General features: G+C 41.0%; 1 protein-coding gene across 1 annotated transcript in view; it reads left to right on the forward strand.

Moving 5' to 3' along the window:
- The first annotated feature begins 6,324 nt into the window (after window positions 1-6,324).
- Window positions 6,325-17,133, forward strand: part of CNTRL (centriolin) — an 83,459-nt gene continuing 72,650 nt past the window's right edge. Inside the window, exons 1-4 of the mRNA XM_068973845.1 lie at window positions 6,325-6,541; window positions 9,181-9,311; window positions 13,616-13,746; window positions 15,123-15,264. Of these exons, the coding sequence (XP_068829946.1) occupies window positions 6,325-6,541; window positions 9,181-9,311; window positions 13,616-13,746; window positions 15,123-15,264 (621 nt within the window). The remainder of the gene's footprint in view (window positions 6,542-9,180; window positions 9,312-13,615; window positions 13,747-15,122; window positions 15,265-17,133) is intronic.

Genomic DNA, 17,133 nt, shown 5'->3' on the forward strand with positions numbered 1-17,133 from the left:
ATGGATTCGGGGCGGGGGCGTGTGCCTGGGAGTTGGGATTGGACGGGAAGGAGGGGAGGGCCCGGAACCGGCGTGGGGAGGAGGATGGAGGGAGGTTTGCATAAGAAGCGAGGAGGGCACGGGGTGGGGGCTTTGGGATGAAGGACCGGAGTGTGGGGAGGTGTGGGCGCGGGGGTTGGGCGAGTGAAAGGTAGGGTCCCGCTGCCGAGCGGAGGAGGGTGGAGGTGTGCCAGGTGTCTGCGGGGAATGGCTGGGAGACAGGATGGTTTGGTACCCTGACGGGCGTCCTGAAACCAAGCGGATACAGTACATGGAGAAAAAGGAGAGTTAGGATATGGGGAAGAAAAGCTGAAAGAAAGGGAAGAGCAAGTACTTTGTCGTATAACGGTTAAGGCACAGGTGCATTTCAAGTCAAAGCTTGGCTTCACGTCTTGATTCTGCCACCTGTGCTACTGACTGTGAGACTGGGGCTTGGTAATGTTTCCTCGTTTGTGAAAATACTCACTGATCACTTTTGAGTGTACCGTGTGTGCCAGATTCAGTTCTCCGTCCTTTAGTCCTTCCCATCAACTGATTTAGAATTTAAAATAACTTGAACGAGGTCATCATTCCCATCGTAAAAGATGAAACTGTGGGTCAGAGAGGTTAAATAATTTGCCTGTGTCACACAGAAAGTGGAAAATTAACATTTGAACTCAGACTTAGTTGTAGAAACCAAGCTCTTAATTCTTAATGATACAGTGTCACTTATAAATGAAGCTAATAATGGTCGTAATATACATTATCTGCAAGAATTTGTTTGGTAATGTCTTTAGAGTGGGGCACAGCCCTTCACTCATTCAACAAATATTTATTGTGCAGCAAACAGTACAGCCTCTACTGTCTTGTGGCCTAAACTCTAGAAGGAGAAACAAGCAACAATCAAGTTGTTTCACAAATAATCATTTAATTGTAATTGTAAGGTGTTGTGAAGGATGCTGTTGGGGCAGAGACCTGATCCTGTTGTGTGTTTTGAGTGTGGAAGCCCTGCCTTCTCAGCCCTGTATTCTTAGAACCTAGCACAGTTCTTGGTGCCTTAAAGTTGTGGAATAAAATTGAATGACTGAAAAAAAAATAAACTAATGGAAGGGTTTGGGAAGCTTCCCCCCCTCCCCATACCTGAGTAGCATGGAGAGAGAGGTGAGAGGAGAGCTCGCGATGTTAATAGGATACAGAGGGACATAGGTGTCAGGGTGTTAGAAGGGAGAGGCAAGTAGATAGCCAGTTGGGTTGAGATGAAGTGGAATGGATGGAGACTGGAGTATTTTGTTTGAAGAGGGGATAATTAGAAGCCAGAGTATTCGAATGAGCTAGGGGGTCAGAATATTTGCTGTGATGAGCAGTTTGGGAAATCAGGGTGAATACAGAAATGTGGAGGCAGGGCGCTGGAGAGAACTGGAGAGGAATGGAGAAGACTAGTACAGTGTTCGGGAAGAGACTTTGTGGGAGAACTTGGCAATCAGAATGGGATGAAGGGTGGGAGGCAAAGGCTGATGAGCACAGGATGGGAGCATTGCTGTTGGTGAGGGATAGGAGTCAGGATATTTGAAAGGACTAGTTGGAGAATAAGAGTGTTTAAATGGGTCAGAGGGTATGGGATGAAGTCAAATTATAGGGGAAGTACTGAGATGTGATTAAAGGGCTAAGGGGTGCCATGGGGAGGCATATGGAGGTCAGGAAATGGGGATGGATATTTGCTTGTTGGAGTAGCTGGGAAGAGAGATGGAAGGTTTGTGAATTATAGAGATCTGCCTCATTTGGACGGAGAAGGCAATGGCACCCCACTCCAGTACTCTTGCCTGGAAAATCCCATGGACGGAGGAGCCTGGTAGGCTGCAGTCCATGGGGTCATGAAGAGTCGGACATGACTGAGTGACTTCACTTTCACTTTTCACTTTCATGCATTGGAGAAGGAAATGGCAACCCACTCCAGTGTTCTTGCCTGGAGAATCCCAGGGACGGCGGAGCCTGGTGGGCTGCCATCTGTGGGGTTGCACAGAGTTGGACATGACTGAAGCGACTTAGCAGCAGCAGCAGCCTCATTTGGAAAAGATCAGAGATGATGGAATCTTAGGAAAGGCTGGACAGAGGTGAAGGTGTAGCCTCTACTCAGCTGTGGTGGAGGGGTTGTCAGATCAAGGCAAGTTTCCGAATCTGAGCAGGACAGGATGCTCAATCATATGATTTTGACTATCACATCATTCCAGTGGCTTTCTTTTATTCTGCAGACTACCTTCTGGGTTTTCAGACTATCTCCAGCTCTGGGCTTGTTTTGATTTCGGTTTATCCTGCCCCTTCACAGACACTAGCCCTGCCTCTCATCCCTGTCTTCTCTTTTCTATTGCTTGGTCTTTCTGTTGTTTATGTAATTGTGGACCGCAGCCTTGGTCGAGCAACATCGCTCTCTCTCTCTCTTAAACTCGTGCTTCAAGGTTTTACTGCTGCCAGGTGTCCTTCCTCAAGTACAGTAAACCCCATTTTACTGAGTTAGCTCTTCTGGGAGATCGTATGTCCAGGCTTTACAGGGGCTATGGCGACCCAGGGAGGAGGTCTGGGAATGCACTGTGACTTCAAAGCCATCATTTAATCTTTCAGGTTACAATTCATTAAAGGAAGGAGTTGATTTTGATTTCTGGAATCCATTCTAATATATTTATTTAACTCTATTATTGAGTAAGGCAGAGTTTTTCTAATCAAGAGACATCTCACAATATTCTAGTGAGGCCCAAAGAGTCTTGGTCATTAGGATGTTGTGAGAGGAATTCAGGATGGTTCATTATTTTAAGAAGTTAGAGATAAGACTAATGTGCAGGGTACAAAATAATTGCGTTGCATACAAATGTAGGATGTATGTGCATTTTGAAACCAAGAAACTAAGAATGTGCATAAAGCATCATCTGCAGCATGTAGCATGCTGTCATTCTAATTGCATCATTCTCTGTCATGCTGTGAGAGAGAGAAAGACAGACAGAAGTGCGAACTGGGCCCTCTACTGCTCCTCTCTTATTTTTTAAGTCCCTTGCCCTTATGAAAACTGTATTTAATTCAGGAATGAATAAAATTGTGTTATTAAAGCACATGCCTCTTGGCTCTTTTCAAGCTTGAGTATATTATTACTTAGAGAGCACCAGTGCAATCTAACACAGAATGAGGCGTATTACTAAGAGACTTTTTGCCTTGGCAGAATGTCAAGATAGAAATTGTTTGCCACACTTGTGAAATTAAGTCCTAAAGCTTTGTGGTTAAGACATCAATAGCAGTTGTGTGAATTGAAGGAAGCTTTTCTGACTTTTGTGGATGATTTGACATGAAAAAACGAAAGAGGAAGTAAAGACATAGATTTGCACTTTAAAGTGATTAAGATTGTTGGAACAAGGCAGTTGTCCTTGTTGTACTGTATACCTGTGAAACAATAATCACTTAAAAAAAATTTAGCAGGTGTTTGTTACCTTCAAACTAGTCGCCTTAAGATGCTAGATCATGAGTTCAGTGAGGCTTCTGTGGTATTAAATTTTCTGTTTTTCCTTCAAAAAATTAAAATGTTTTAAAAAGCTACCATTTATTTTTATTTCTTTTCCTTCCTTCCTGTTTTTATTTTATTATTTTTTTGCCATGCCTCACACAGCCTGTGGGACCTTAGTTCCCTGATCAGGAATCGAACCCACAGCCCCTGAATTGGAAGCATGGAAACGTAACCACTGGATAGCCGGGACAGTCCCTGGCATTAGGATTTGAGCTATCCAAAAACTCTGGGTCGCAGGTTGCTTTTCTAAACATTAGTTTGTGTTTTGTCTTCACACTTCAGGGCTTGCCTGGTGGCTCAGTGGTAAAGAATCTGCCTGCAATGCAGGAGACCCAGGTTCAGCCCCTGAGTCGGGAAGATCCTCCGGAAGAGGGAATGGCTACCCTCTCCAGTATTCTTGCCTGGAGAATCCCATGGACAGAGGAGTCTGGTGGGCTGCAGTCCATGGGGTTGCAAAGAGTTGGACCCAACTGGGTGACTAACACATACACATACACATACTTTACATTTTCAGTAGTGAGGGTACGGGAGATTATGGATATTGAGCAAAGTAGAATCATTGTCAGTGCAGCTTGTTCAAGACCTGTACATCTTATAACATTTTTTGGTCTAAAAGTTTGGCAGATTTATAATGTTTGCAGTGTGTTTATAAGAGCAATTGTATACCATGAAAATCTTTTTTGCATAAACCTAACTTGTAAGTTAGGACTCTTGGTATTGAGGACTGATACTGCTTATGAAGATAGCCTTTTATTGAAGTATTGAATAGCATTTTATTGTTTCTAGGTTCTTTATGAATAATGCATTCAATAAATAGTAATTATCTGCCATCTTCTAGGCTCTGTTCTTGGCCTGGAATACATCAGTGAATAATATCACTACTTTCATGGAACTTAAATTCTACTAGATTAATTGTGTGATTTGACTCACAAGTTAATTTGAGAGAAGAACTGATTCTCATCATTACTCTAGCTAGCATTCTATCTGAATTTGGACTTTTACCTAATAGCACTGGATTTGGCAGTGATTTCTTGAATGTGACATCAAAGGCACAGGCGGCAAAAGGAAAAATAGACCAGTTGGATTTCTTTAAAAATTTTGAATGAGTATCAAATTACAGTATCACAGGGACCTCCTTGGTGGCCCAGAGGTGAAGAATCGCCTGCCGGTGCAGGAGACATGGGTTTGATCCCTAGGCCAGGAAGATCCCACGTGCCACAGAGCAGCTAAGCCCGTGTGCCACGACTACTGAGCCTGTGCTCCAGAGCAGAGGAGCCCCAGTGACTGAAGCCGGAGCACCTTAGAGCCCGTGCTTCGCCTCAGGAGAAGCCGCCACAATGAGAAGCCCTCGCATGGCAACTAGAGAAAAGCCCAGGCAGCAGCGGAAGACCCTGCACACTAAAAATAAATCATTTTATTTTTTTTAAGACAATAGCAATTAGTAGAAAGGAAACCACAGGGTGGGAGAAAACTTTTGCAAATTATTCATTTGACTAAAGTTAATATGCAGACTATATAGTGAGAACTCCTGAAAAGGTTAAAAAAAAGAAAGACCAAAGGCAAGCATTTGCAACACCAGAAATTAGATATAGAGGTCTGTGTGGCTCCAGCCCACAGAGTCTAGGAAGCTAGTGACAGATATGAGGCTAGAGAGACAGGGCCATATCATGGAGGATCTCATAGGTCAGGATAAATATTTCATTTATTACAGACCCATAGATTAACCTTTTAAATAGATCACTCTGGCCACAATGTAGTGATGGAAGAGGAAGGGAAGAGAGCTTGTAGACAAATCAGCTAGAAGCTGTTACAGTAGCTCGATGAGTGTGTGGATCAGAATAGGCGAGAGGGGAGATGGAAAGAAGGGACTAATTCGAGAGACACTTGGGAAGTAGAATTGACAGAACCTGGTGATTGGTTGGTTATGGGAAGAAGGAAGTGACTCCCAGTTTCTGGCTTATTTCCAAGAGCATTATCCACTAGTAAGGGAATGCTGGGGGAGGAACAGGATGGGAAGAAAATGAGGGCGGAATGAGGGAAATGATAAGCTCAGTCTGGACATGTTGATTCAGGATGCCAATGAGATGTCAGGTAGACAGTTGAGAATAGGTGTCTGGACTCAGAGAAGAGTTGGATTGAAAATATAGATATCAGTAAAAAGGTGGCATTGGGAACCATGGGTGTACATTAGATTGTCTCAGTTAAGTTTAGAGAGAGATCAGAGGAGACCTGAGGAGCTCTGACAAGTAAAGAGTGACTCGACGAGCCTTGGCCAGGGAAGGAGGCTGAGGAGTGGCCAGGAAGGCGGGAGGAGAGTGTGGTGTCCCAGAAGCCAGAGGAAGAAACTGTTGCAGGAAGGAGAGAGCACTGATCAGGATGAAATGCTACTGGTTGTCAAGTATTTCCAGCTTTATGCACTCCAGAACTCTTTGTAACTAGAAGAGGCACTGTGACTAGTTTGGTCCAATAAACTGAGAACCAAAGTGACAGATGAGGTTTCTGGCTGGAGTATATGTCAGTACAAGACCCACTGGAGGTCTCTCTTCCCTCTGGTAAGGTAATCAGCAATGTCTGAAATGGTGTCTGCTTCCATCAGCTTGGAGTAGTGTGGGTTCTAGCATCTATAACTTCTGAATTTAAAACTTTGTAGTCTTGAAAATTCTGGAAATAGACTAATAGTTTTGATAGCTCTAAAAATTAACCTTGTTAAATATACTGGAAACTCTTACAGGTTTTGATGGATACGTGGCTTTATTCTTGCAATGAAGAAAGGTCCTCAGCAAATAATTTCCAAAACAAAGATGCCACCATCATCTCACTCTCCTAGTCCATCATCTCTTACGTCCAATATGAGATCTAGGTCACTTTCACCTTTAAACGGATCTGAGACTCTGCCTTTTCATTCTGGAAGACAGTGGTACGAGCAAGTCGAGATTATAGGTGAAAACACTATGCTTTTGGACTACCACGACCAGAAAGGTAATGCTTTTTAATCTGCAAATTTCGCCAAATACTCTTCTAAGTACAGATGGAAAATATTGAACTTACATTTTTGGTCCAAATATAACATGTATCCATCCTACTAGTAACTTGACCCATTGTTTTTGACAGAAATTGTCTAAGGACAGTGGAGGATGGAGGCTTCTGGTTGAGGGTGAAGATGTCTGAAAGGGTTAGGAGAAGGGTTTCCAGAAAGAGGAAGCTTTATTTCCTGTGGTAGGAGAGGGCTTTAAAGCTCATATGCCAGTTCACCATCATCCTTGGTTGAGGGGAAGGCATATCTGGTCACTTAGTGCTTTGATTCCGTATAGACATGTCGTCCACCGCTGGGCTGTTCCAGTCTGCCTGTAGGCAAGCTGCCAATCTGTGAATGGACTGATTCTCACATCAGGGACGTACATATGAATGTTCACCAAGGTTTTTTTGTTTTTCTTAAAAGCATTCCGTCAGTCTAGGAATCTGTTTTCAAAAATGGGTCCTTTTTTTAAGAAATTTACTTACTGTGATTAAATACAAAGAAAACTTTTTTGTGATTTCTTTCCTATGTCATGAAATCACGGTCATCAAATTCGATTGATGAATACTGCTGCTGCTGCTAAGTCGCTTCAGTCGTCTCCGATTCTGTGCGACCCCATAGACAGCAGCCCACCAGGCTCCCCAGTCCCTGGGATTCTCCAGGCAAGAACACTGGAGTGGGTTGCCATTTCCTTCTCCAATGCATGAAAGTGAAAATTGAAAGTGAAGCCACTCAGTCGTGTCCGACTCTTCACGACCCCATGGACTGTAGCCCACCAGGCTCCTCCATCCATGGGATTTTCCAGGCAAGAGCACAGGAGTGGGTGCCATTTCCTGCTCTGATGAACACTGGTCAGTGTTTATTCATAAATATCATCAGCATTGAGTTTGGACTGTACCCTTGCTGCCCACTGGCACATTGTTATTTCTAATTTGATTAACACTTTAGAATATTTTCTTCGCTAGATTGGGCCAAATTTTAAAAATTATTTTCTTTTGAACCAAAATAAATGTAATATATACTTATTATAAGTAATCATGGGGAAACTTTGGCCTACAGCCTGGATCTGGGCTCTGAAACTGGGCTCTGAAATCACTGGAGATGGTGATTGCAGCCATGAAATTAAAAGACGCTTCTTCCTTGGAAGGAAAGTTATGACCAACCTAAACAGCACATTAAAAAGCAGAGACATCACTTTGTCAACAAAGTCCATCCAGTCAAGGCTATGGTTTTTCCAGTGGTCATGTATGGATGTGAGAGTTGGACTATAAAGAAAGCTGAGCACCAAAGAATTGATGCTTTTGAACTGTGGTGTTGCCGAAGACTCTTCAGAGTCCCTTGGACTACAAGGAGATCCAACCAGTCCATCCTAAAGGAGATCAGTCCTGGGTGTTCGTTGGAAGGACTGATGTTGAAGCTGAAACTCCAATACTTTGGTCACCTGATGTGACGAGCTGACTCATTTGAAAAGACTCTGATGCTGGGAAAGATTGAGGACAGGAGGAGAAGGGGGCGACAGAAGATGAGATAGTTGGATGGCATCACCAACTCAGTGGACATCGGTTTGGGTGGACTCCGGAAGTTGCTGATGAACGAGGAGGCCTGGCGTGCTGCGGTTCATGGGGTCGCAAAGAGTCGGACACGACTGAGGGGCTGAACTGAACTGAACTGGATCTGAACCCAGGATTAATTGTCTTTGATTCATAAAGAACCAAGAGACAATTTTCTTTTTATGGATGCTTTTGTAGAATTTAACTTGGCTTTTTTAAAGTGTTTTTTTAAACTGGAATATGGTTGATTGACAGTGTTGTGTTTCACACGTGCAGCAAAGTGAATCAGTCATTCACATGCACGTGCACACTCTCTCTCAGGTTCCTTTCCGTGTAGGCCATTACAGACTACTGAGTAGAAGTTCCCTGTGCTGTGCTGACATGGCTTTAATAAGCTTTGATTGTAATATCCAGGAAGGTCTTGAGATAGGGTATTCTATCCATTAAGTTAGTACTTTATCTCTATAAAATATGTTGTGATCCCTTACCATGAGTTTCCTACCATAACAAAAAATAGGAAAAGGACATTTTTAAGAATTCCATTATTTTTTTACTTGATTAGATTTGTTTAAAACAAAAAACTAAATAATCCAATATATTTTTTAAAAACTAACATTAAAATTCTGCTAAAAACCTCAATGCTGCCCGTACTTAAAAGTGTAAATTTTAGATTCATCTGCCTAGGTTCAAGTCCTAGATTTGCACATTTTTGGCTGTAAGAGCTTGAATAGATTGTTTTTCTAATTTTTTTTTAATAAAGGAGAATAGTAATTTCTATCCCAAAGGTTTGTTGTACAAATTGCATTTTTTAATGTAAAGCGTTTAATGCAAAGCTTGCACACAGTTTATATTTATGAAGTATAACTTACTGTCATCATTGTGAAATGCTACATAAAGTAAAATAGTACTTAAACATTCCAATTAGAACTAGCCAGCTGTTTTTACAATTGCATGGTTTAAATTTTTGTTGTTGAATAACATCAATACAGTTGGTTTCTCGTGAAGTATTCCTGTCTTCCTCTTCTGATAATGATCTGTTTGTATAACTTCAGAAGCTGATTCACAAGCCGGAGTTAGGTATATTACAGAAGCCCTTGTTAAAAAACTTACTAAACAGGAAAATTTGGCCTTGGTAAAATCTCTGAACCTTTCACTTTCCAAAGATGGTGGCAAGAAATTTAAGGTAGGTTACCAACATTTCTGAATACAGACATTGATTTTAATTTTTGCACTTTAAAATGAAAAAAATATATATATGGCATTTACAGTACTATTTCATCCTAATGTTGCTGGATTTGTTGCAGATCTTTTAGTGTTTCTAGTGAAAGTTCTCCATCAGAAGTGTAAAGTGTGACATCTTTAAATTCATAACCTCCTGTTATTCTACATGTTATTGATTCTTTCTAGAAAGGGACAGCAAACTACAGTCTAAACGCCAGATTAGGCCTACTGCTTGTTTTTGTTAATAAAGCTTTATTGGAGCACAGCTACACTCATTTATTTCCATATTGCCTATGGCTGTTTTTGTGTTACAATATCAGAAGTAAGTGATTGTCAAAGCAACTATATATGCCTCACAAAGCCTTACTACCTGGCCTTTTGCAGAAAAAGATTACTGATCTCTGCTCTAGACTGTTTGCTACTTTATTCTATTCATAAACTCTACACCATGAGTACATTGGAATTTAATTTTTATTTTTTAAAATAAAAATAATTTCTTGTTTATTTTTTATTTTATTATTTTTGTTTATTATTTTTTTTAAATTATTTACAACTTAATATTTTTGTTTGGAAAAAATATAAACTTAGATGCCTCCTACTCCAGTCACAAAAATTAATTCCAGGACATTGACGATCTTAATGAAAACAAAACAAAAATCAACCAACAAAAGTGCTATGAAAGTATTAGGAAAGAATATAGTTTTAAATCTTAAAATTGGGAAGGCCCTTCTAATTGAACACCAACCCTAATACCACAAAGAAAAATATTGACAGATTTAGCTTACATAAAGATTAAAAAGTGGTGTTTAACGAATTATTATCTTTTAAAAAGTTAAAGAAAAACAACAGGCTGGCGGGTAGTGTTTCCAGCGTGTGTAACAGTATCCACATGATATAAAGAGCAGCTGTGATTCAATAGAAAGAGACAACCAAACGGTAAATGTGCAGAGAATAAGTCTGTTCACAAGAGTGTTATAAATGGCTGTTAACATGAAAATATATTCAGTTCCATTAATGTCAAAGAGATGAGAAATAGAACAATGGTTTGATGCCATTTTCCATCTTGTATGTCTAATGGACAAGAATTAAAAAGATTGTTTCAGCATTCAGAAAGATGTGAGAAATGGATCTTCTCATTTGGTCTAAGTGGATGTATAGATGGGTACAACATTTTAGGAAAACAGTTTGGTAGTATTTATCAAAATTTCAAATGTACTTATTTGATCCAGCAGTTAAGTTTGTACTTACTGAGTTTATACTCACCAACATAGCAGTTCTACTCCTTGATGTCTATTAATATTTACACATGTATCCAAAAGTATCTGAAGAGTAATGTTTATTAGGCATTATTTAAAATAGAAAAATTGGAAATAACCAATTGTCTGTCAGTGGGGAATTGCTTAAAAATTACGGTGCAGTAGACCATGGAGTGGGCTTCCCTGGTGGCTCGGTGGTGAGGAAGCCACCCGCAGTGCAGGAGCTGCAGGAGACATAAGTTTAGTCCCTGGTGGGGAAGCTCCCCTGGAGCAGGGCATGGCAGCCCACTCCAGTACTCTTGCCTGGAGGATCCCATGGACAGAGGAGCCTGGTGGGCCACAGTCCATAGGGCACAAAGAGTTGGACACAACTGAAGTGACTTAGCATGCACGCACGCCATGAAATACTATCAAGTGTCTTGAAAAACAAGAACAGAAGCAAAAACTCCCAGAACTCTATGTATCAATGTGGGAAAATGGTCCAGTATGTTTAATGGAAAAAACAAATTCTAAAATATTTTTAGTAAGGTCTCAGAATACTTTCTTACTGAATAGAAAGGTCTGGGTGTATATACACTGGTCTGTTAACAAGGGTTACCTTTGAGCAGTGAGATTTTTTGGTGGGAAAACTGAGCTGAAGACCTGATGAAGAGAGCTTTTTATGTTTTGTTTGAAATTTTTATGAGAGTATATTTATGTCTTATGTAATTAAACAGGAAAAAAGGAGACATCCTGGAGTTTAAAGATTGTAAAAATGAAATATCAAGTTAGTAAGTCCTTACAGTGTGGTTTCTATATATGCCAGGTATTACATTAGGCTGTAGGAATAAATATAGTAGTGAATAAGCTTAGTTTCTGATTTGGGGAACTTAGAACTGAGTGTGAAGAATCCCTAGAATTAAGAGGAGAAATATTGAGGGGGAATCAAAGGAAATGAGTGGGTCTGGGAGAGACAGACCCAGTGAAAAAGTCTGAAGGGGCTGTTGGCATAGAAGATCCAAAAGTGTGGTGAATGGAGCCCAGAGGAGGAGGAACTTCAGGAGGAGGAGACACGCTGTAAAATGTCAGAGCATCAGCCGACCGCGTGGAAACTGGGAAGAAGCTGTTTGATTTGGGTGTGAGAGGCCCTCTCTGTCCTGGAAGCCCACCAGCTTCTTTCTTTTAGGGTCAGTGCTGCTTGCTTTTTTCTGCCTGGTATTCTCTGTCTGGAGATGGTCACACAGCTAGCTTACTCTTAGCGTCTCGCCTCAGTGCACCTCCTCTCTGTGAGGTCTGCTCTTACCACCAGCTGCAGGTAGCTGCCTCCTCCGTCACTCCCTCTCATTCTGCCCCGTGACAGAGACTGATGTGGCGCCCACTGCGTGCCAGGCACCAGTACCGAGTGGTGAACACAGCGACAGAACCTGCCCCCATGGTGCTTCTATTCTGCCCCATCAGGTTATCTCCTTGCTAGTATGCTTCGGTGCCTGGAAGCTTTGTTCTCTCTATTTGTTTATTGGCTTTCCCTGTAAATGAAATCAAGAGCCTTGTGTTCCTTATCCATCACCGTCTTTTCCATATTTGCAGAACAGCTCCTGGCACATAATCCTTGTTTGATTAGTATTTGTTGGAATGGGTGAATGAATGGCTATCTTGCAGAGAACTCTTTGAATACATAGTAGGGATGGAAGACGTGTTGCCTTACCAGTAGGCTAATACTGAATGGGAGGCCGCAGAGTGAGCAGAGGTACACAGGTTTTATGAGAACATTTACGCTTACTCCTTGGAAGGAAAGTTATGACCAACCTAGACAGCATATTGAAAAGCAGAGACATTACTTTGCCAACAAAGGTCCGTCTAGTCAAGGCTGTGGTTTTTCCAGTAGTCATGTATGGATGTGAGAGTTGGACTGTGAAGAAAGCTGAGTGCCGAAGAATTGATACTTTTGAACTGTGTTGTTGGAGAAAGACCTTGGACCGCAAGGAGATCCAACCAGTCCATTCTAGAGGAGATCAGCCCTGAATATTCCTTGGAAGGACTGATGCTAAAGCTGAAACTCCAATACTTTGGCCACCTGATGCGAAGAACCAATTCATTTGAAAAGACCCTGATTCTGGGAAAGATTGAAGGCAGGAGGAGAAGGGGACAACAGAGGATGAGATGGTTGGATGGCATCACCTACTTAATGGACATGAGTTTGAGCAAGCTCTGGGAGTTGGTGATGGACAGGGAGGACTGGCGTGCTGCTGTCCATGGGGTTGTGAACAGTTGGACACAACTGAGCAACTGAACTGAACTGAGCATGTTGAGTGTAGATTCCAGTGACAGGGAAATTGTCTGGTGCACTGGTATGTTGCCATTGCCTGGTGCCACATCTGGGATGTAGCAAGTGTGTAGTGAATATCTGTTGAATCATGACTGTTTCTGTTTTTTGGCCATACCACATGTGGCATGTGGGATTTTAGTTCCCCAACCAGGGATCAAACCCCTGCCCCTTGCATTGGCAGCTCGGAGTCCTAACCACTGGACCATCAGGGAAGTTCCGAACAGTGACTTTTTCTAAACTTGAGGGGAAGAACCAGGAGAGAGAAAGGCTGAGGATCCAAGAACAAAGGCAGAGGAGACGGGGGACATTGTGCCAGAGCATGAGCGCCTCAGCTGGGCCTCGAAGGAAGGAAGGGAGAGGCAGAGGAAAGTGGAGGAGGAGGGAAGGACTGATGGAGAAATCTCTCGCGGAATAGGCTTCAGTTTCTCAGTATGTAGGAAGTGTCATCTCCTGCAGGGCAAGAAAAGTTTGGCAGCTTGAGGAGAGTGGCCCCTCCTGACCACAGAGAGCCACACCAGGGTTCTGTGCAGGGGGGCAGGAACAGGGAGCAGGAGCGGGGAGCAGGGACGGGAAGCAGGAACGGGGAGCAGGAGCGGCTTGGTCTCTGGTGACTGATCAGCACGGCCCCTGATGCATGTGCTCATATGTCGAGCTTATGTCGAGGAGTCTGTTGTTTAAAGCATTTATTCATTTGTTTCCAATTAGTATATTGAAAATTTGGAAAAATGTACTAAGCTTGAAATACTGAATCTCAGCCATAATCTAATCGGGAAGATCGAGAAGGTGGACAAGCTGTTGAAGTTGCGTGAGCTCAACCTATCATACAACAAAATCTGGTGAGTAAATACTTCTTTGGGTGGCACTGCAGGGTCATCATCTTTGTTAATGAGGTAGATTCACACTGCCTGTGTTACTGAAAGAATCCTTTGAAAGAGCACACACTTTGGTTATTCACTTGTAGTCTAGCCCTTCACATAGGATAATTGTCATATTTTGGCATTTCTAAAGAACAGAATAATACCTAGTATTACCAAAGAAGGAGATACACTTGTTGATTACCAAATCTTATCTTAGTTCCATTTTGACAGGACGTTTTCCCAGCTGCAGTCTGTGATGAACTGCCTTATTCATTAAGGAAGTTGGCATGAAGCAGAATGTTTTAACCCTGTTGTTTTGATCCTAAAGATATTTCGACCTGTTTTGAGCCTATGTATTTTATCCTGATGTTCTTTGCTCATTTCTGTAATAAATATGCCCTCAGTCTTGTTTCTACTTCATAATATATATTACTGACTCTGAGAAATAAACATAATAAAACTGACAGAGGCTAAAAATACACATAGAAAACTTGCTTTAGGCGAAACGATACAGTTATCAAGTGCTGAGAGTCTTTGCGTCTGTGTATTTTCCCTCCACGTAAGACTTGGTGTATAGAATGTCCAAAGAACAAAACAACCTAACTGTAGCAGAAGCTCTAATATGGAAAAAATGAAATGGGAAAATATGATTAATGAATTAAATCCTTAATGTAAAGTTTGTAGTAAAAAAATTGATCCTGATGAAAATATTTTCAACAGAATAAAACTGTAAGTACGTTTGCCCAGTATAGAGAATTGACAAAGGAATTAAATTGAAATCAACTCAAGAAAATATTCCATCAATGAAAATTCACCAATGCAGGTGATAAATGTTTTATTAAATTTTGATTAAAACATCTTTATTCATAAATACAGTGTCATTCTGGGGCTCCACCCGCTCAAAATGGCAGCGTGTCTCATAGCTGGCATAGCTAATCTTTTGGTAGTGACTTACGGTAGTAGTTGAGGGCCTCTTCTCATGCGTGGCTAGAAGCCTGGAGAAGGCTGCATAGCACCGTGTGTGCTGTGGAACTTTGCAGCTCCCCGCTTGCTGCCCACTGGTAGTCTTCACAGTGCTTAGTGAGATTCTCCCAGGCAGCCTCTTCTTTTCTGTGTTGTGGGATCCTAAAGGCTGATAGTAAGATAGTTGGGACTCCTGGACACGGACAGTAATGGAGAGTTTACTGGAGCTGTTCTGGTAAATTTGTTTTTAGCCACTATTTTTAAATTCTCATTTGTAAATTATAGCTGTGAAAAGCAACTCCACGTAAAACCACGCCTGTTAATTTTTAAAATACAGTGAAGGGACACTATCATTGTACTTAATGAGTTTGATTTTACCCTTTGGTTTCTAGCAAAATTGAAGGCATAGAAAATATGCACAGTCTACAGAAGCTGAACCTTGCAGGGAATGAAATTGAGCATATTCCAGTGTGGCTAGGGAAGAAGCTAAAGTGTTTGCGCGTCCTCAACCTGAAAGCCAACAAGATATCATCGGTACGTTATTCAAAGTAGCAAAAGTACTTAAATTTTTTGGACTTGTTGAGGTAAAAAGATTAAAATCTAAGTGGTGTTTTTTTAATGGGACTTCTTCTGATGTCCTTGACCAAGCATCAGATTCAGACATAGCTTAGTGTTCTCTGTGGTAGTTGAATATACACAGACGTGGGTTTGCGTGGTCACACGGTGACAAGAGTTGGCCTTATGGCATTTTCCCATCTTTCGTTTCATCTGAGCCTCTGAGTTCTCTCCTTATGGAGACAGTGCAGGGGTTATTTTTATAATTCTGTGAATTAGGTGCCATTTTATTATTCCCATTTTGAAGTGACGTCTCAGAGAGGTTAACTCTCTTACCCAAAGTCATTCAGCCTGTGCTAGAATCCATGTCACTGCATGCCTGGAGCAGAGTTCTTTTTTTTTCTTTAATTCATGAATTAATCTGAATTAACCTTGATTATAGTATTAAGTACTACAGGAAGTGTTAATCACTAGCTTTTTGTAGTAAAGCAATTTTATCATGGTTCACGTAAGCTGATGGTGACATGTATTTTTCTGTCATAAAATATATGAGTATATTTTATAGTTTTCTTGTAACATTTATACAGTTAGATATTCAATAAGCATTGCAAAGTGAAAACATTAATTTATTTAAATCTGTATTAAAATGGAAACAATCCTCCTATAATTTAAAGAACTTAAGCCTTAGAATAGAAAATAAAAGAGGTGACTTCCAGTATGGGTCTAGATTTGCCTTCTGTGATCTTTGGATAAATTTTCATCTGTCTAAAACTCACTGTTTAAATTGGAAAAAGTTTATCCCCTGCCTTCTTTATGGAAGTGGTATAGGGCTCAGATGAAATGATAAAATGTGAAAATAAAACCTTTAAGGAATACAGCCTTAGAGTCATTTAGTGTTTTAAACTTTTACCAGTATAAGAGAGTAATAATACGTACCTTTTGTTTAATGCTGTGCAGTGTCTCTACTTTCCTGCTTCATCTTTATGAAGGTCTGATAAGGTGACCTGCCATTTCAGTCTGGCAGCCCAAAAGACTCAGAGCCGAGCCCCACGCCACGTTACACAGCGTCACCTTGGAGATCTTGGAGTTTAGCGGGTGATGGGAGGAGGTAGCCATGAATTCATCTAATATTGCCACACATGTTCCTAAAGTAGTTGATCCCTAGTTAGCACTGTTAACTGTACGGAGGCTCATTCAATAGATGCTTATCTATTATTATTTCTAGTTTTGGACACTCACTCGTCTCAGTTCGTATTTGAATTGCGTTCAACAAGAGCATCCATTCGGGGAGATTGTTTGCACTGGCCATTAGTAGTAGTATTTCTCAACCTTTTAAAATCCCTCTCTGGATAAATGTAAAAGTCTCACTTCAGGAATGTGAATGTTTCTATGTATCCCTATTTCTTTTAATTATCAACTATAACAGTTATCTGAAGATTTACAAAATTTCTCTTTTATAGCCATTTATATTTTTGATTTGTTCATTCAGAGTAATGAAAAGATAATAGGATTAGAGTTACCCAGTCTAGAATTCAAATCCTATTTCATTCACATATACTCTCTGAGCTTTGAGCAAGTCACCTAGACTCGAACCTCAGTTTCATGATCTATAGAATTCAGACGCTATGTCATAGGTTTCTGTGAGGAGTCACAGATGGCATGGCATGTGGAAAGTGCCAGATACAGCTCTTGATACATTCTAGGTCCTCAGATATTCCTCTCTGTCCCTCCCTTCAAACTACCATTGGATAATGGATTTTATGAATAGGTTCCTTGTCATGATAATTGCAATTTCCTTGACTTATTACTTCCCTTAGATATGTTTAGGATGTTTAAATTCAATTATGC

This window comes from Capricornis sumatraensis, chromosome 6 (assembly GCF_032405125.1).
Source record: "Capricornis sumatraensis isolate serow.1 chromosome 6, serow.2, whole genome shotgun sequence".
In the NCBI taxonomy this organism is placed as follows: domain Eukaryota; kingdom Metazoa; phylum Chordata; class Mammalia; order Artiodactyla; family Bovidae; genus Capricornis; species Capricornis sumatraensis.